General features: G+C 38.9%; 1 protein-coding gene across 22 annotated transcripts in view; it reads left to right on the forward strand.

Moving 5' to 3' along the window:
- Positions 1-21,262, forward strand: part of LOC122570392 (bromodomain adjacent to zinc finger domain protein 2B-like) — a 225,839-nt gene that overhangs the window by 153,501 nt on the left and 51,076 nt on the right. For all 22 annotated transcript variants that reach the window (XM_043732668.1, XM_043732641.1, XM_043732762.1 and 19 more), the window contains one exon: positions 8,747-8,915. In XM_043732668.1, coding sequence (XP_043588603.1) covers positions 8,756-8,915 — 160 coding nt within the window. In that variant the 5' untranslated portion in view covers positions 8,747-8,755. The remainder of the gene's footprint in view (positions 1-8,746; positions 8,916-21,262) is intronic.

A 21,262-nucleotide genomic window follows, 5' to 3' on the forward strand; every position in this document is an offset into this window, starting at 1 on the left:
AAAGAACACAGGATCGGTAAATACGCGCGGTCTTGATTAAACGATCAAAGCTAACAAATAAAATATAAATCATTATGCAAATAACCGACGATGGGGTTTATCATATGCGTCGATCGGTAAATAAATCATTTCTCTCTTTGTCGAATGAACATTGTACCCACGCATAACAAACGTGTAAAATTTCAACGAACATATAAAATCATCCGCTCTCTCGTGCCTCTGGATACCAGGACTTCGTTATTCGCGCACGTGTAATTTATCTTCTGGCAATTTTGCGGCGTATCAAAATTAAAAGTTACCATCTTCTTTTTTAGATTTTCCGAAACACCGAATATTACCATTTTCCCATATTAGATTGATGTATGTTATTTGATATTTAATTTGATGAACCTATCCGATTTTATTCTATCATTAAAAAATACGAATCTCGTTTATTTGCTTTCACGAATAACGAGGATTTTCCTGTGTTTCCCTTATATGAGTTTAAATTTGAAAAAGTGGTGTGAAAGTGGAGATACAATTATATAATTCGGAGAAGGTTCGAGACATTTTCTAGACAGTTTCCCAGCGGATGAATCATTCTACAAACAATCGTAACTCCATTCTTGACATTTTTCAATCCTAAAACTGCCAATTCGTATGAATTATCGACTGTTACAAATGAAACTATCTACTTGATCGTTAGGAACGTGTCTTGAATTACGTAGAAATTGTTGAGAATTGTGGATCTTAATCGCCGAAATAAATGTATAGCAACATTTTGATTACTCTTAGAATTGATATCAAAATAGTTTCAGATTTATTTGACATATGATTTACGAGATCTTCGTCGATACAAATTTGCACGCGTCTCAGCACTCTCTTAGCCTCGCCATCTTCCATACCACACTACTAACGGAACAGTTGCATTCGTCTGTTTTAGGAGACGCTGAGCACGCACATATCAGGTCGTCCGAAAAGTTTCTTTCGTTTTATAAGGAAATAATGGATGCACATTTTCCGCTTTATATTATTTTATCGAATTACGTATGATCCATTTTGTTCTATCAAGATAAAGATCACAACGTTCGACAGATTAGGTTCCATGTTTGTACAAAGATGCGTCGCTGTAAAAGACGTGTCTGTAAAAGAAAGACACTTTCCGGACGACCTAATACTTCCTCGATTTTGTAGAATCTGTTTTCGTCAACGAGTCGTGTCTTCCGTCGAAATAAGGGCGAGGGAAATCGCAGAAAGAATTGCGAACGAAAAATGACGAAGATCGCTGAATCGTGAGAATTAAGGCATAGAGGAATAGCGTGGACATGAGCAATCTACGTGGCCGGTAAGCTGCGCGGTTTTCTCTTTTGTGTTTGGTAGAATTTGTACATAATTCGATATATCTGAAATTCCATTCGTTTCAAATTTGATAGCGCAGTTGTTCTTTCAGAAATTTCGCACATGGTACTCATATATGTGTGTCACTACTACACGGCTAATTTAGTGTAGCACACAAAATGACACATATCTCAATAGAAATGAATTTGATTAAATACATAATTCCGAAGAGCTACGCGCAATTGAAATATTTTTTCGAAAAACATTTCAAGCATACAATTTCTAACTTTGATACGCATTTTCCGATCGGTTTCTAACTTTATGCATAGTCACAATGTAATCGTGATAACCGCATTTCATTCAGCGCTAAGAAAATTTCTAAATGTTTCGTGTACCACGTACAATACAATATGCAAATTGGTAAAAAGTTTGGATAAGTGAGAAATTACTGTAAATCACTGAGCACGTGGCCCACAGTCAATCACGAAAGGGGTAGAGTCTTTTTCCATATGCGCAGCGTTGGAGGAAGTTTCATAGTCGTGTCTGGGTCACTATGCTTGGCAATAACCGATAAACTTTTCGCGCGATGGCGCAAGCAGAGAAGAAAAAGGGCCTTTCCCTCTGCGTAGCCGTGTGTTCAGCAAGATATATGAGACACCACGTCCCCTGTATCTATTTCCATGTTATTGTTACACCATGGCCCAGTCGCGCTCGCAGCAGCCTCCATTTTTCTTTCCACCCTCCGTCGCGTTCTTCAAGGGGTTGGCCGATGCGTTCGAATAAAAATATCAGCTCGAAGCTCATTCTTTCTGGTATAGAGGTCAAGAAAATATTTGGATTCTACTGGTATGCAGAATTTCATTTGTTAAACCTTTCACAGATTGTTAACTAATTAAATGTCAAGTCTATTTGCTTGCAATAAAACTGATTTTGAAGTTTAATGCATCGTGTCAAGATACACGTGTTGTTTCGATTGTAAACGATAGATAAAACTTCCAAAAATTTCCTGGAAATTCAATTCTAAAAGAATTCAGCCTGCTGTTTTATATTTTTCGCATGAAAAGCAGGTTTGTTATATTTTTTTAAATATTCGCATTTGTATTGTGTGCGAAATATTACAACAATTGTGAAGTAGAAGCGATACAGAAATTGTGCTGTCGTACTCAAAACAGTCGATCCATTCTTATTGTTAGATTTACATGAATCCATCCCTCCCTTTTTCCATGAAATTTTGCAAACTCGCGATATTGATATGCATGCATGCGTGGTTTCAAGGAACGGAATCTAGGTTAACGCTTTCCGTGATTTATGCTTTGTCCGTTGTGCCATCGGTCAGTGCTGAGATTCCGCAAGGCCATTTTATGGATTCGTAGCCGACTGTGTTGATTGACACTTCCAGAAATTCTACTCGCAATTTGTTTTCTTCCGATGACGTTATACAGAAAAGTGACAATTATATCCTAACATATAATTTACCTACCTCTCGTTCTTTGACTATTTATAGACGTTTCCATTAAATATTTTAAAAGCTTCGCGTATTTCAATGCAGAAATCTCTCGACGAGCTATATTCATCGTTCCAAAGGATAACAATCTTTTTGTTCCGTTGAATGTTTATTTCTGCATTTTGATCCTAACATTTTTAACGCATCCAGTGTATATCTTAAAATAATTCCTCCGACATTGAATATTTTTGGTAATTAAAGCCATTGTTTGCTTGGACCCAGAAACCTGCCAGGCTACGGTCGTCGTCTCAATCCAAATAATTAGAACGTTTTTCTACGTTTCGATGATTTTCTACCTTCGAAACTTCGCCTCAGTTTTTCCAACACACCCAGTGTATATCTTAATAACAAATTCCCCAAGGAGCATTTTTCTCGTCACCGCGTACAGCCATAGCGGATCGTCGAGCGGCAAGTTTTTCCCAGTCGAAGGAGCGTAACACCGGTCGAGAAATCGATGGTCGCAGCCGCCTCTGGCTCTTCAGCTTCCCTTCGTTGCCTCTTTCTCTCCTCTCGACCATCCTTCGATTCTCTCTCGTTGACCGAAGGCTTCCCTCTTCTTATTCGTCTTCTTCTCTTCGTCTCACTTTATTTCTCCCTTTCGCCAATTTACGAGCGTCTGGAAGTGCTCGCGCGGCTGAAAACCGGGCAGCCAGGAGAAGAGCAGCCAGCATTGCGTCGAACAGAGGCTCGTTTCTCGATATTCGTTGACTACCGGGAATTCGACGCTCATGCACGGTCACTTCGGTATTCGCCGTATGAAACAAGTATCCGGGGAATATTGTGCGGCTTGTAAGCGGCGAATTTTTAGCAACTCCGTCGAGGGGTCGAGAGGTCGTCACGTCGCGGTTCACTGGTATTCCGAAAGTATCATGCCCGGTTGGACACGTACAATCGAGTATAGAAGTTTCGTCGCAACCATCTTCACTCTACGAGGCTTTCCATTCAGTTCCGATGGTATTTTCGGACAGTATGATGGATTGTTTCTATTATTAGGTTATTTTGTAAGCGCAGATTTTCTTAGAGCCGAGCTTAGCAACGGGTTATTCAAATATATCATACATAGATAATTTTAACACATTGTTGACTTGTAATTTTACTGACAATTTATCTCATGTCACCGGCTATTATTTCGTAATTGCATGTGCAGGTAAAGCGATGTAAATAAACTTTAGTAAATTTTATTTATTGTTCAACTTTTAGTATTTCTTTTTCCTATGATAAACAGTGTAGCGATCACCTACGTGTAATGGTACGCAACAGCTTTCGCAAATATATCTAGTTTCGCTGTGTTTTCCTTTTCAAGGGCATACTCTACACGCTCTAGTCGGATTTGTTTTTCTGCCAGCGACTATTTTTTCCAAGACGTGGTTTCTCAGTTGTCCGGAAAGCCTGAAGGGTACATCATTATAAGGAGCTGTTTTAGAAATTCGAGAAGCGTCAGGTGCAATGCTGCGTTCTTTGGAATCCACAGTTATCCATTCTCTAGCTACTTCCAGTAGAAACTTTTTGTATCTTGTTTTATTTTTTGGCAGATAAGTACGGTACGTTTTATATGCATTGAACAAGGTGCAGTTTATCTGAAAAAATGCTAATTTTTTCGACCACTTTAAAGTTTGTCGTAGAATACTGCCGTTCGCCAAAAACTGATCCGCACGATCTACCCCTTTCGTGTGCTTGTTGTATTGTGATATGCACGTAGGTTTAATGATATTTTGCTGGCCTAATATCAGACTCGCTATCTTCTGATACAGTATCATTTTCCAAGTCACCACAACTTGATTCGCAATCACTCGAACTATCAGATAAAACATCGGCGTGTAATTCATTGAAAGATTCTTCGTTGCCACGTTCCGTCATCGTTGACATTTTGTTTACAACAAAGGACGCAACTTGACGGGTCTTACAAGCGAGAGACACAGCTTGAGGTATGTTGACCAACAATTGCACTGTATCATCTTCAATAGCGCGCTGAGAAAACGACGCTGATGCGAAGAAAAGCGCATCACGAGTTTACTCGTTGGCGGTCGACGACGTTTGGCCATGAAAGCACGAGTTACCTCGCGAACTGTCAACAATGCGTTAAGATTGAGTAGAAATAAATAGATTAGGTTTAGGTTACTTCATAAGTAATATGGCTTTTCCTTGAATTGAATTTAACACCAGAATCGGTTATAGATGATTTTAATTAAAACGATAGATTATAAATAAAATAGTATACAAAGCCATATTTCAATTTCAATAAAAATTCGCATTCGTCTTGTCAAAAACATTTGAGTACCTGTGATAGTTGAAAGTAAAAGTAAAAAGTCTAAGGTGCGTCATTTTTGCCGATGAAAATCGCCATAATACGAGCTTCACAAAAGAATAATAGAAAATTTGATAGAATAATAATTCTAATAGTAAAATTTATTAATTAGTTTCTTCTCTTTGTCTTCATTACAACTCTTGTCGTTCTCATATACTATTAGGTGGTCCGAAAAGTTTCTTTCGTTTTATAAGGAAACAATGGAAGCACAATATTTTCCGTTTTATATTGTTTTATCGAATTACGTATGATCCATTTTGTTCTATCAAAATAAAGATCACAACGTTCGACAGATTAGGTTTCATGTTTGTACAAAGATGCGTCGCTGTAAAAGAAAGACACTTCTCGGACAATCTAATATTTATTAATATAAATATTTATATTATTAATATAATATTTCCAATTTTATATTAATAATATTTCATATTTTTACATTTTATAAAAATTTATATCTGTTGACAATTGTGGATCTTAATCGCCGAAATAAATGTACAGCAACACTTGGATTACACTTAGAATTGATATCAAAATAGTTTCAGATTTATTTGACATGTGATTTACAAGATCTTCGTCGATACGAATTTGCACGCGTCTCAGCGCTCTCTTTGCCTCACCATCTTCCATATCACACTACTAACAGAACAGTTGCATTCGTCTGTTTTACGAGACGCTGAGCACGCACATATCAGGTCGTCCGAAAAGTTTCTTTCGTTTTATAAGGAAATAATGGAAGCACAATATTTTCCGTTTTATCGAATTACGTATGATCCATTTTGTTCTATCAAAATAGAGATCATAACGTTCGACGGATTAGGTTCCATGTTTGTACAAAGATGCGTCGTTGTAAAAGACGTGTCTGCAAAAGAAACACACTTTTCGGTCGACCTAATACATTTGTAAAATGTAATGTTTTATGAAAATCTGCTTCTTCATGTTCTAATAATAGAAACGTAGAAGCATCGTCATAATTATGATACAAATTGTGTCGAAATATAAGTCATGCAGAATGACTGGACATTGTTTTGTATAGCATTGGGAATTGGGTTAATCAATCGACCAAATGTTCTGTAACCGAAACAATTCAAGTACTGCGTCTTACTTTGTCGAATGTCGGAGGTTCATCGATCGTCGATGACACGGTTGCAAGTCGATTTTGGACACGTCAGAGGGTAGATAGCGCTCCATCGATCCCCGGAACGCAGAAAGCGCGCTGGTCCAAGACAATTTCCGGCGATCGACGGCTTCCACACGGCTTCGTCCTTCGATTAGGAATAAAAGGCTTCCCGATACTGTAGACTTTCTTCACGGTGTCTCGAATCAGTGCAAGAATTTTCTTCTTTTCGACTAAAGATATTTATTCCTCGATATGCTTACATCTTTTTTCTTTTAAATTATCTATATTCACGGTCGTTACGGAAAATAAATAAAACTTTCTTATTGTACATACTAGAAAAATAAATCTGAAACCTCGTTTTTGCGTGCTAATCGTCGTGCTTGTTTCCAGAATCGTTTCTCAAAAAATATTTATCAACACCGTGTATACAGGCATGCGCTTAAATATCGTTGTTTAGCCACAAATATATTCGTGTTTGCATAGCAGAGTATAGAGGACAAATTTGGCATCAGCATTCAGGAAATGTAACGTAGAAGAAATTGTAAAATTATTGCCGATAGTATTCATCACCCGGTATAATTGTTGAATATATTTGTATATTTACATAAATGTATATATTCTTTCATAATTGCATAAAATTTCATAAATCGCGATTATATTGCCTAAGAATAATTTCCAAAATTTATTCACCTCGTTCTTTATTCAATTACAAAAATGTACGTTTGCACGAGTTAATTTTTTCACGCGCTAGTAGGTCAACAATATGTTAAGTAGCGAGAGAAGTACGCCATGTATGTAAGTAAATATGTTTGCTGGCGGTGTGGAGCTCGATACGCGTTAACTATACTACTATACGTAAGGCAACAGTGTATGATAATAACGGTGCCAGTGGCTGGTGCGGTGTCTAGCCTAGCACCAGCCTAACCTGACTCAACGTTGTAACGATGTATATTTATACAACAGCTGGGCGGCGAGGGAGGGGAGTGTGCCAGTCAGCTGATTGAAGCGCTGGAGGGGAAATAGTGGAGGGGAGAACGACCTTTATTTAAAGCGCTCGAGGAAGCCTTTCTTCGACTGGTAAACAGTCATCGAATGAACATGCGAGACACACATACGTGTTTACGTATGCTCGTGACTGAAATAATAACGTTGAATTTTTACGTTCCCCCACCTTCACCTTCTTTCTTCATCATAAGGTAGAAAAGAGGGGGAAGGAGAGAAGGAGAGAGAAGAATGTTTCGCGAGTTTCGAGACGCCGCGCCGCGTCGGCGTATTAACATAATTAACTGGAATCCAGACGTTCCGCAGACACGATGCTTTTCTTTTTCCATCTATATACACTGTGTGCCATAATTACTCGAAAACTTTCAATTTTTATGTATTGTGTTATGAGTTACGCTAATGCGATGGGGAACGAAGTCGCCTTGAAACGATTTATTCTCTGCTTTTTCTTTAAACAAGCTGGGTTTATTCGCTGGAAAAAAAAGGTAAACGGTGGAGAACTAGTTTATTCTTCTTTCAACTATATCGAATCAACGTGATAATAATCTCATTAGATAAAAGTTGAACTCTGAGAATGCAATAACTTTTAACTGTTCGATTTTATATACTTCTGGGTGGATTTTGTCCGATTGCATCTTCTATCTGTTACCTCTATAAGAATTGAAAGTTTTTGGATAATTTTAAAGCTATGAGTCATTGTCAAAGATATAGTTGTTTATCGATAATAAAATACAAGTTATCCATTAAAGTCTTAGTATATTTCTGAGTATATCGCCTACGTAATAAGGTTGATTTTTAATCGAGATGTAATCGCCATAGTTCTATAATTCTTCACAACCTGAACGTCTGAAAGGTCAAGGCCTGCGAAGACCTTCACCGATGATTGTACGGTGGTTTGGAAAGAATGAAAGGAAAACAAATAGTACTATTGTTCCGTTACTACGAGCCTTACTATTATCGACTTTTCATTCATCGATCACTCCCTGTATATACGCATGTAACCTAAATATTCCATTGAAAATTCTCTTCTCTGTGTCCTAAATAAAAAACCTCGAAACAAAATCAAATATCCAGATTGCCACGCATTTACGTGAAATTTGAAGCTGCAAAAATGCACAAAGTGCACGTATGTGATATATAGAAATGTATAAAATATTCAAATAAGACATTCTACTTAATTTACTATAATCCTCGATAAGTAAAACGAATGTCCATCGACGTGTATCCACAGACGATACAGATTTGCATAAAAATCCTAATCGTAATGTCTTTGAGAGAAAATTCAACCTAAGGAGCAGGAATCTGTCGTTCGTTTCTCGTCAAAACTTCCTGGCCATTGTTACGAGCTGCCATCAGTTTCCACGGCAAAAATGTTCGCCTTCCTCCACCCTGTCTCCCATCCCTGTTATTCTTCTATCGCGAGCGTCTACCCGGCGAGGAAACGATCCATACGGCGGTGGCACGAAGTTAACGGTTCTAACGAAACGCTGATGCTCGTTTTCAGGGGACTGGCATGGAGAAGGAGAACTCCGCATCGGGCGGAGGTGGCGGGGGCGGTGGAGGTGGCGGAGGTGAAGCGGCGGCCACGGCGACTCCAGGCGCCACCTCCGCCTCCGAGAAACTGCAGGCGGACCAGGCCAATCCGTTGCTCGATCCGACTGCGCTCTTCGGTGGTAAGCCAATTTTTCTTCCCCCATTTTTTCCTCTTCCCTGTTTCTAGCTTCTCCTTCTGCTTCTTTTTTCTTCCACGATATATATTTTTCTGTATTCCTGTATCTCGTGCGCACGTTCTTCTTACCAAGATCTAGCTGTTACATATATAGATATGTACATTTCCGTTGATAAGTCACCGGACATTTGCCTACTTTGGGCGAAGCGATTGATTTGGGCGTACCTCTGACCAAAAACCACGGAAAGTTGATGAAATTTTGTAGTAAAATTTGTGAAATTTCCAAAAGTCCAAAAAGTCGTACCTGTTTATGTTGTCACAGTCGTTTTGCGCAAAATAAGGATATTTCTAATGACATGGATTATACGTAGATACTAACACGTTACAACGCGGCTCCTCTTGGACCGTGCGGCTTAATTGACACGCGCGTCTTGGCAGATCGATAGGCCAGCAATAGACGAGCTAATTACGCTAAAGTGGAATTCCTGGACGTGTTGAAATTTCAACGATTTATATGTTAGGCCGTGATCGATGAGTTCTCCTTTATAGTATCTTTGGTGGATTGCGAGAACTGGAGCGATTTTTGTGTTTTGGCAAATAATCATGGCAGAGGATTGTTTCCTTTTTTTAAATATGATAAACAATTTTTCTTGCCGAAATTAGGATATCTTTTATTTTGAGAAAGTCGTAGAATTCTGGATGTCTAGTGGGAAGTTAATAAGATGCTACTGTTTGATTTTATACAATTCATTGCACAAAGAGATAAACAAATTATCGAATTATAAATTCGTTAAGTTCACTTTTTCTTCATTGAAACATTCTTCAGTCACGTACCAAAGGATTTCAATGTTTTTCTAGCTCTTACAAATCTAATAGAAATTTATTCGATCTTTACATAAATTATCATATCCAAGTGTCTAATTAACTCGTTTCAGATTCGTAACATGTTAAATGGGAAGACGAGTCGTTATTATTCATTATAGCGTTTATAAATGTATTTTCGTCGGATAGAAAGTCGAAGCATCTTTAAAGTTCTCTACAACTCTGTAACATCAGACTGTAAACACAAGCTATAACTCGAACGAGTAAGACGAAGAGAAATAATGAAATCACTGCGATTAATAACAACATGATCTACGCTGAAAAGCGTTGGATATGGAATGAGATTATCGACGTAATCCCTTTTGCTTGCTGCCGTGCCATTCAGCTTCATTAATCAAGCTGTTTGCACTAATACGAAATAGCGTGGAGACGCTATATAAATTCTCTTTTGGGTACCGATCCCCGTTTATCTATAAACGAATAAACATTACTATAGTTGGTATACACTTGGTGTTTACAACAATCTGTATTTACGATGTTGGAGTATCAACAGGTTATCGAAATATCAACCTATTGTTCCAAAATCAATTCGATAAATCCTTCAATTTTTATAATTTAAGAATTTGTATGAATATTATCGTACATCATATGTATATGTGTTTCTTTTGGAACGTTTGGGAAGGTCCCTAATACTTTAGTCCAGACCTTTTATTATAGCTGCACGTAAATAATAAAACTGAGGAATAGTTGTAATGTTCTAATCCGAGTATGGGTGGCCGAGGTTTATGACAGTGGGCTTTGGCTCGATATGACATAACGGGTCATTGAACGTAGCCACGGTCACGGGAGGGACGTGTATCTGACAGAGGTTTGAAGTAATTATATAGCTCTCCTTAAAAACAAAGATTGACCAGTATACAAGGGCAGTTCCACTTGGACTGCGATTCAGTTCATTCAGATTAGTTCTACTTGTACGTTGAGTCACACCAGCATCGTGTGTCGCATGGCATTCGTCATCCCGTTGACCGTGGATTCGTTATTGAACCTAAAATCATTGTCATCGACATCTTGATTGTACGACCGCCGCTATTACTTGTTAACTCCTGTAATAATCACGTAACACATAATAACGATGGCCAATTCGAGCGAAGATTCGTCAACCGCCCAAAATTCCAATGTAAACCCGACGTATATATATATTGTTGAGAATTTTGGATCTTTGAAGCCGAAATAATGTTATGGGAACACAAAATTTACACTTTTAATTAATGTTTAAATAGTTATGCATTTATTTAATGGACGATCTCTATTATATTTATCGATACGTATCTGCACACGTCTCAGCACTTTCTTCTATATCCGACTGTTAACCGACGACTCTTCCAGATGCTTCTAACGACTGAACTGTTTACATCCATCTGTTTTTGAGACACACATACTCCCACACCCTGATACTCGCATACAAGTATTCTTACTGCGCGTTTAACCTAGTCCAGCACAGAAAATTATACATATCTCAACATATATATATATATATATATATATATATATATATATATATATACATGTATATGTCGGAGATGAAAGAACACCGGAGCCTTTCCTTTGGAATTTTGGGAAAATCCTCCGATACTTTAGCCTAGATTCTATCATAGCCGTAATTAAGCAATTCTTGTCGTTCAATCCGATTGTATTTGTTCGAGATTCGCGATAGTGGGATTGAGCCCGAAGTGACACAACTGGTCGCCGAACGTAGCCACGGTCACGGGATGAACGTTTCTCTGACGGAGGTGTGCAGTGGTTGTATGGTTCTCCCTAGAAACGTGGTTGTGGCGGCATACGGCCTCGAGAACCGGCCTAGCCACGTGTGATTTTGCCTCGGAGGTGTCGATATAATGGGACACACGTTGTATTAATAATCAAACTCCAGGCAGAAACTGCCTAGCAACGGCGATTCGAACTTTCTCGATGCTTCCAACCGGTATATAACAAACGAACGCGATCGCAAAGGGAGGAAAATTTTCATCGGTCTATTATTCGCGCGATCGCCTTGGAAAGTTACACATCGAGCAGCATATACCGAGCGTCCCAGCAAACGTATTTTGCGCTTCAAAGTATTCTACGTTTGGTAAAGAGTTATCCCGTTGACCGTGGATTCGTTATCGAACCCAGGAACATTGTCAATGGCATCTCGCGTGTCTAAACAGCACGGTTATTCGTGAAACTTTCTAAAAAGTCATATTTATACCTGTAAATATAATCTGTGTTGTATAAAACGATGGCCAATTCAGATGAAGAATTGTTACGCGCCCTCAATTCTAACGATATATGAAAATACTCGAAAGTTTTAGAAGATTTCCCACGTTTTGCAAAATAGACATATGATATAGGTAATAAGTAGGTAATTTCGTCAGATTATGTAGATTATTTTATTGCACATATGTGTCAATAAGATAAGCGTTATATTAACCCTTTGCACTCGTATGTCGAGTGTGACTCGATATTAATTTTTATCTCAGGAGCTCCTTTGTCGAGTTCCAGTTCTTTCTGTGAAACGTGCGAAAGAAAAACAGGATTGCATCCTGGAAATTATTTCAAGATATGTCACACGCTTAAAAATTACAAAATACGACAATAGTGTGAACAAGAACTGGTATTTAACTGAATTTCTTTCTTCCTTTATTTAAATTGTCTTATTTTTTAGTGAAAGTAAATTTCAAATAAAACATTTAAAAACGTTGGGAGCTGCTGCTAACGAAATTGAAATAAAATTCCCAGTGCAAAGGGTTAATGGCATATAATTTCCCAGGCATATGTGTGTACTGAATTTTCTTGAATTTTTAAACTAATGAAAAAATTGTGCCAAGATTTGTACCAGGGAGCTACTTCATTCGCGTGAAAGTATCAAGTTCGTTCACAAGAAATCTGTTAGGTTTATGAATACTCTACCTTTAAAATCAGTTCAACGAACCCTTTACTCTATCATTCATAAAATGTACAGTATTAAGAGCCTGGAAAGTACGTCTCAAGTTCAAGGTCGAAGCCTGGAGTACCTACTTATTTTAAAAAGCAACTCTCACTCCGTTTCAAGGTTGTCGAACTCTTCCCTCAAACCCCTATATTGTAACTTGAAACTTACCTAGGTATCCATATATTAAAAGTTTACTGCCATACTTCACTACTATATCATTATGCTAAACCGGATTAATCTATTCTTGGTGATTATTACTTCAGGCATTTCAAGTTAAAGCTGTAAATTGTAATTAATTAAAATCTTGTCCTGTCATAAACAGGCGACATTCTCATTATAGGAAGTTGACCTGTTTGAACATTGTAGTTTAACAAACTATTGACTAACTAACTTATAAAATTAATCGTAACGTTAGTATATTACATCTTCTTTAAAGAACATCACCAAAAGCGTATTTCTGTTATCAGCATTTAATAAAAAGTAACTTTTCCCATAAACCTACGTATCATTCAGTCCTGAAAGGATTAAAGGATAGCCTTGAAATCTTCCACATGTGAAAATTTGGTAGAAAATTTTGCAAAGGAAGAGATGTATTTTAGCGAGTGATGGATAAAAAGAAACTTTCCCCCATAATGCGAAAACAATTAATTTGTCAGGCAACTAAAGGCAACCTTGTAACATCAACCTTGAAATCTCGCAGACGCCACGTATTATCAGCATAATCGACATCGCAAAGCCAGATTTCCGGTCGCAACAATTCTCGAATATGCGTTCTCGATATCGTGAATCACTACTGTAAATACACACGTTCTCCGACACATTAATAACACAACTGTATAGCTATATACGATCATTCAACACATTCTGCAAGTTCCTCGAAGTGTGTGTTCCTCATCGAGGAAAACGCAAACGGCGTACTACGAAACAGAGTCGGGAACGAACTTGCACAGACGTTATTTCTCCAAGTTTCAGATCTTGAACAAGCATCGAGATCGTTCAACTTTCGCTCAGTTTTGATATACGGGCAAACCGTATGTAAATATCATGCTTATTTTCATAACTTATTCGAAGAAAACGACGACCATTTGACGATCATCGTTCGCCACGTTGAAGCATTTTTCAATAGAAACTTATTACGAAACACATACGCTGCGGTGAATTATTAAGTTTCTTGTGTTTTCAAGTGTTCCGATCTTACTTTCCGCGATTATCAAAAGTGTATTATAGCGTTTTGGTTTCCGCTAGGTAAGTTACTCGAATAAATATGATAACAATGTTCATTTACGTAACGTTTCTAAGATCACTGCCAATTATGTAGCCTAACAGTAGCCTACTTCTGGGATGCAAGTGTTTTTAATTCTGGGATACAATAACGCGGAGTAAAATCGTCATGTAATATCGTTATCGTTCATAAATTACCGTTCAATCTTTTGCTAATGACAGGTAGAAATAAAAATTGACGAACGAAAGGCGTAGAGCAAACGAACCTGAGTAGAAGACCAAACAGTGAAAATGTTACGTATGTTAACACGAGAAATATGGTGTAAGCCATGAAAATTGTGTGCAGAGCATAAGATGCGGTGGATGGGAAATCGAACTCGATCATTTTCAATATCGTCGTTGTTAATTTAAACCAACTGCGTTTCCATATATTGTGCAGTTTTAGTCGGCTCGTGCCAAAATCAAAAAAAGGAAGAGATTTCTACTAAATGCACGTGTTTGAATTTTCGAACTCGGTTTTTGTTACATTATGTTCTTTACGAATGTTATTTAACAAATACAATTTTGATTACGTGTGTACGGTTTCCTACGTGTTTCCCATATACCGTACTCGCACGTTCAGAGCAAAACGGATATTCCTCGTGGGTGGGTTGTTCTTTCACCCGACTCTCTCTCGTTTCCGTTCCTGCTCACCCAAGACCCCTTCTAACGCTATTTTTTCCAAAGGAGTCGAACCAGCCTTCGTATTTTATATATATACATATATATATGTATATCTATATAACGCGTTCTTGAGGAAGGAGAGACCTGTTCGGCCACTTACCTTAATTAGCACTACTTGCACGTTTGCAATCGAGCCCTTCTCTGCGCTCTCAGTAGGCGGTTAGCCTTTTCTCTTCGATTCGAGGATCCTCCTGACGTTGTTCTTTTTTTTTCTTTTTTTTTTTGAACCACGTCGTCGTCGACACACTGAACACGACTGAACACACTTTTGATACACGCGACTTCGACACCGATTCAACCGTATTTTAATTCGAGTATTTACTTTCGAGCGGTGAAGAATAGTTACTTTTTGAGGACTGGTTTTAATTAGTCCGTGAATCTTACGTTTCTGCTGCCATTAACTAATTAAAGCGTGTCCACCGTGAATCGTTCGAGTTTAAAAAGGTGTAAACCTACAGACTCGCTTGTTTCAGGAAATTCAATTTAACATGGTTTAGAGGCGAGACCTTGAAAATGCTCACAAGTGAAATTTCACTTCTTTCGTATCTAGAAATATCAATAAGCTTCCTTCGTATTTGAAATATCAATAGGATCAGTGAAACGCGATTAATTTTATTAATATGAATGCTATATATGAAACGCATCGTATTATTCAATGTTAGCTGGAAAATACAACAGAGAAGTTATTGTTGCATTTGCAATAATAACATTATAGGACTTAATACTAAACCAAAATTTACACGCAGTGAAATCTCTTCCTCTCGTATTTTCTTCGATACTTTGCAGGGAACTTAATACGTACATCAATAACTTACGCTTTCTGACGATACTCGTGTTCAGGGGTCAGGGAATGACACCACATCGATCGAAGAAAATGGTGTCGCTTCGGGTCATGGGGAAAATTATCAGCAGCATCGTTTCAGGGATACGCTTCGTCAAATACGCGTTACTGTTAACCAGTCACGCATCGAGGTCTTATCTGATTAGCTATAAAGCGACGTATTGAATCGATACATATCAAAATTTGAATTTGGATATTCAATACTATGCATTAGATTCAATTCGATGATGAATGACGTTGAACATCCATCAGGTACATTTAATATTAAAAGCCATCAATGATCAAAATATTTTTCTGATTCTCTTCTATGAGCTTCGATAAACAAAAAATTCTGTGAAAGTAGAAATATAAATTTGGCCTTTCTTTCACTTCAACAGGTTTTTAACGCGTGAGTTGACTTACAATTGAATCGTTTGAATCCTGGTACTGATCATATTTATAAATTTAGGTTTTGTCAAGTCAATTCCAACAACTGCTAAACATAACAACGATCAGTTAACAAAGGAAAGACTCTGTTCAATTAATGTACCATTGCTATATCTTAGACGCTTATTTACAATTACTCAGCCCATTTCTTCTATTGGCCATCTTTTTTCTCGAGGAAACTTAAGACACGCTACAGCAAGCAAACGTCCAGAGAGAGCCGTTCAGCCGGAAATCGTAGCTAAAAGTTAGAACAGGGCGACGCGACTTTTCGTACAGTAGCAATCGATATCTTTCCCCTGCGTTTTCTTTCACGGTCCGATTGTTCCCATCGAATCGATCGTTTGGTCAGCGCGGCTGCATTCGCCATTCCCTCTATACGTTAATTATCGAATCTTCATCGCGATTCGAATTACAGTCGCGCTACCACGATACCGTTACAAGGATCGTTCAACTATCGTTAACCATAGATCGCGATCCCTGCTCAAGATCCAAGAAGATTTCACTGGTTTCAAGTACCGATTACCGATCTTCCTCCAATTAAACCCAGTGAAAAAATAATAACTAAAGATTATAGCACAAATGTTGCTACGTAGCGGTATAATGGAAGATTACATTGAATAAGCGTTTTGCTTACTGAGCCACGTTTTACTAACTCAGCTACGGTATTTGAATTTTTCTCTTCCAATTTGATTCTTCTTTTAGTACGGTCCTCTGCTGTTTCCCTTTAGACAACTTCGTCTTCTTCTGCAGTGCTTTAAAAAAATCGTATCGAATACTAAAACCAAGAACCTGTAAGCTATCTATACTTTAATATTTATTAAAATACAGCAACCATTTCGAGTTACATGAAGAGAGAACAATAGCAGCAAAACTTGAACGATTAAACGATCATAGCAAAACATCGATAAATTCAGTCTCATACAACGTAGTAGGAAAAACATCGAAGACACTGATGAAACAGTAAGATTTTCGCGCTGCAAGATAGCGTATTAGTGATATTTACCCAGCAACATCCACGATATTTCACGATAGTTACTCAACAACGTACAAACGGTTCGTAGATTCCTCATCCAGAGGAGAAGAAATTCTGTCGACACGAAACTGCGAGGAAGTTCGGAATTCGCCAAACGGTAGTGTTCGTGTGTCCCTTTGGCAAACGGTTCTTCCTCTATACTTGGTTCCATCGCGTTGGATAGGATTTCGTTTATTTCGTTGCCTCACCTCCGCGACCCGACGCGACGTTGTCCCTCCTCGCGTTTTCTGGACCTCTCCTCGCATCCCTGTATCCCATCTCTCTCTCTCTCTCTCCTACCCCTGTTTGTTCAGTTGCCCCTGTCTTTTCAACCAAAGCCTCTCTCCAGAGCCTTCTCTGCCGCGTACCTCTCTTACTCTCCTGTAGTCTCGTTCCATCGTATCCCTGTCCCGCTTTCTTTCTCTCTCTGTAGCGAGAGACCGAGCGTCGGTTAGATTCGTGGGGGCTTTGGGGACGCAAGAACGGACCGACGGTCGGACAGACGCGACGAGCGCTCCTCTCCACCCTTCTCTTTCACCCCCTATCTTTTTCTCTTTCTCTCGCCGCCTCTTCGTGGCTCGATCTACCACTCTCTCTCTCTCTCTCTCCCTGCCGGTTCTCTGTATATTTATTGATTGCCACCTCACCTCGCCTACCATGGCCTCGGTCTGCGGCAGTTTCCCCTCCCTTCACCAGAATCCCTCGTTTCCCTCGTCCCAGGCTCGTTCTGCAGCAAGCAGCAGCATCGCGCTCTGCCACGAGACGAGAGAATCTCGTATCTTTCTCTATTCCTGTTTTTCTCCACGTTGTCCTCTTCCGTGCTCAACGGTTTTCTAGCATCCTACCTCGCTCTCTTTCTATCGTAAAGGCCACGACTCTCGCAGAGGTCCGACCCTCCGCAGCCTCGCTCGCGCTTTTGCCTCCTACGCTCGATACAAACTCGTTGGACGCGGCGGAGTTTTCGTTTGAACCTACCCTCCGGAGTACGCGCCGTGCCCAATACCACCGGCTTGCCTTCTCGCTTCCATTCTACATCCTCCTTCTTCTCTCCTTCTTACTCTTTTCGCCTTCGACTCTCAGTCTCGTCTTACTCCCTCTTTTCTTCTTGTTAAATCGGCTTCTCGTCCGGCTTGGTCGCCGTTGACGAGCTGGCTTTTCGGAATAAGGAGCAGGTTGTTCGTACGAGATTATAAGAAGTTTTGTCTTTATGAGTAGAAAGTTCGCAGAAGTAATTAGCAAGTTATTTGCGACGCTTGCCAAAATGTCAAAGTGTGGTCCATTTTTTAATCCATGGGTCCAGTGGGAAATTGAAGCGACGTATTGCTCGATTGACACACTTACTGAATTTTCCAGTATATATAGTAACACGTTGATAACATTGCTCGATGGAATTAAGAACATCGCTCGAACACCATTATCAACTTTTATCGATTGAGCTAAATTACCGGAAAATGGAGTTGTCCTCTGATTGCAGCAACAATCTCTTCAATTGTCTGAAATTAAAGATTTTGTCACTCTCAGCGCCTTTGCTCCGAGTTCGATCGATTTCCTTGTTTCAGTCGAAGCAGATGAGCGATGCGACGTCGTCGCGATTTCACACCTGTGACGCCATACGACTCGACAGGTTTATGTCCGTTGTGATGCAATGCGCACCAGAGTGCTATCCTGCTATTGCAGATATTAAACTGCGAATAGCGCAGTATCATTGTCTCTACAGAACACCTACGATATCAAATCGCTAGTGCAGATCGAACTTTCTAATTTTTCATTTTCACCCTGAAAAGTTGATCATCTCCGCGGTCTCGCCAATCGTTCGTATAGAATACGTAAAGCAATTGGAGCGTCAAGTTTGCTCCAATTTGTAAGAGTCGAAGGAAGAAGAAACGTTGGTTTTCGAGTTACTTCGGCATATTTGTTTCCCCGTTCCAAGGGTGAAATACGGTATATGTGTAGCAAGTTTCGCCAGGAGGTATTTTCTCCTTCTCAAGATCCTCACGTATTTGCCTATTACTCTTTGCTACCTCTGTCTCACACAGAGGGAAACTTCACGTCTGTTATGAAGGACCTTTATTACCAAGGATTTTATAAACCGCGGTGTACTTATTCACTCTCTCTGATCGTCTGTTTCGCACTGGTTTATTCAATTAATTAAATTACGATCAACGAGAAAGTATTAAAATAACATGAGAATTCCATTAACCAGATTGTACGTTATAATGAATAAAGAAGCGTTAACTTAATATTATCTCTATTGGAGAATGGTAATAGAATGACTGTGAATATGAATTATTGTTTCAATAAATTCGAGAAGTTCTACAGTAGAATTTGATTTATTTGAATACATTGGAAGATAGACAGTTCATGTAATAGTAGTTTATTGATACTCTTCATTACCTTCATTCATGTAATAACAGTTTACGTCGAGATAAGTAGATTCAGACGGCAGGAGGGCATTTAATCAAACGCGAGCCTAGATTTCCTTCCATTAAATGCAGTTCTAGCTCCGCGCGATGTGGAACATAGAACTTTATTTCAACATAGTCTACAACATCGATTCTTCTATCTTAACAATTCCTTCGAATTCCTTGCACCGGTAAAACGTGTCTAGTTCAACTGGCGTCTGATTTTACAAGGAGACACCTACAGCTATGTCGTCCATCACATTTTGATTTCTTTCACATTTCTTACTTATTTTTTGAACCGCAATGTGATCAGAGAACGTGACACAAAAAGAACCTGAGTGATAAACAAATACCTGAAATCCTTTTCCAAGGAACTTCGAATAGTGACGAAGTATCCATGTCTAATTTCATGGTGAAATTTTAACACGTTCACTGCCGTGGGGGTCGCCGGTGACCGGCACTCGATTTGGCTATAGCGCTTGACCGGCGACGCAGCAAATATTAAAAATACACAATTATAAAAAAATCGTAATAATTGTCTACAACGCCGTGGGGGTCACCGGTGGCCCTCACCACGAAAAATGCTTCGAGCATGACTTTATAACTCATTTTACTTGCTGCAAATAATATTTCAACATAATATGCATCGCATAATGAAAAGTCCACGTCGGCGCCTTGGGCAAACCATGGAAAATTCGTCCGGCTGTCAACGTGTTAAACAATTGTCAATTCGTAGAGTAGTTCCAAACAATATCTACCTTTTCTTGTCTCTTCAGAAAGGATGAAACAAAATCGAGAGAAGGAAACGTACGCATTCCTTCGAGTTTATAGCCGCGGTCGCCGGTTCACCCTCCTGCGGAGCGTGTCGCTTTTCTATCTCACACGAACGACGCGTGAGACGTGTAGTTCTTGCAGCTTTCATCGTCATTCTGGCGCTTGCCGGGATGTTTGTGTTCATAGAGTAAGACGTGCACCATTTTTTTCGACGACAGTTTTCCATCTACAACACCGCCAGATATTTTTCAACAAGATTTTTGTCCTTTTTGGTAACTCAAGCAGCTTTCAAATAGCCTACAGGGGCCTCTAATGTGTTCCATGTGATCAAACAAATTTTTTAACGACTACACTAAACGCCAGTATGATCATTCTACGTCTGACACGTTCTTCCTGATGTTTCATAGTGAAGAACATAGATATTAAATATATTAGCTAAAAGAGAAATAAAATCATAGTGAAAATCACTACATTGTTTATTAACCCTTAGAGTGCTATGGATGCATATATGCGTCTGGCGAAAGTCATCGGTGTGGACTAAGGACGCATATATGCGTCTGGCGGAAGCCATCGCCGTGGACTAAGGACGCATATATGCGTTTGTCAATTTTTCCGAGCACCTACGCACAAGTAATACTATTACGTTTGTGCGAGATAAATATAAATGCATTTCAATGTTAATGCTGCGCTCGAAGAAAGTGTCTTTCCTTTTTTTTTTTTATTTAATACTTTGCATCCTAATTGTCAATTTGGTAGAATTGAAACTGTCTGTGAGAGAATATTGGTTTACGGACGAACTGTTGAAAAGCAATGTTTTCCGCAAAATAGTAGCACAAGATCGACACATGGTATTATTACAAATGTTGCACTTTAACGATAATAATACAGTAAGTGACGATCCTTTAGCAAAAATACGACCAGTAATCGATAAATTAAAGATTTCCTATTCGCAGTCATTTACACGTTATGGAAATCTATGCGTCGACGAAAGTCTTTTGCTGTACAAGGGCAGATGTTATTTTAAACAGTTTATACCATCCGAGAGAAGTAGGTTCGGCATTAAATTGTTTCTCCTTAGTGACCGTAAAACTAATTATGTATTGGACTTCGTAATTTATACTGGACAAAAAACAAACATTAGTAAAAGTAACACAGCCAT

Source organism: Bombus pyrosoma, linkage group LG1, assembly GCF_014825855.1.
Source record: "Bombus pyrosoma isolate SC7728 linkage group LG1, ASM1482585v1, whole genome shotgun sequence".
NCBI classification, from domain to species: domain Eukaryota; kingdom Metazoa; phylum Arthropoda; class Insecta; order Hymenoptera; family Apidae; genus Bombus; species Bombus pyrosoma.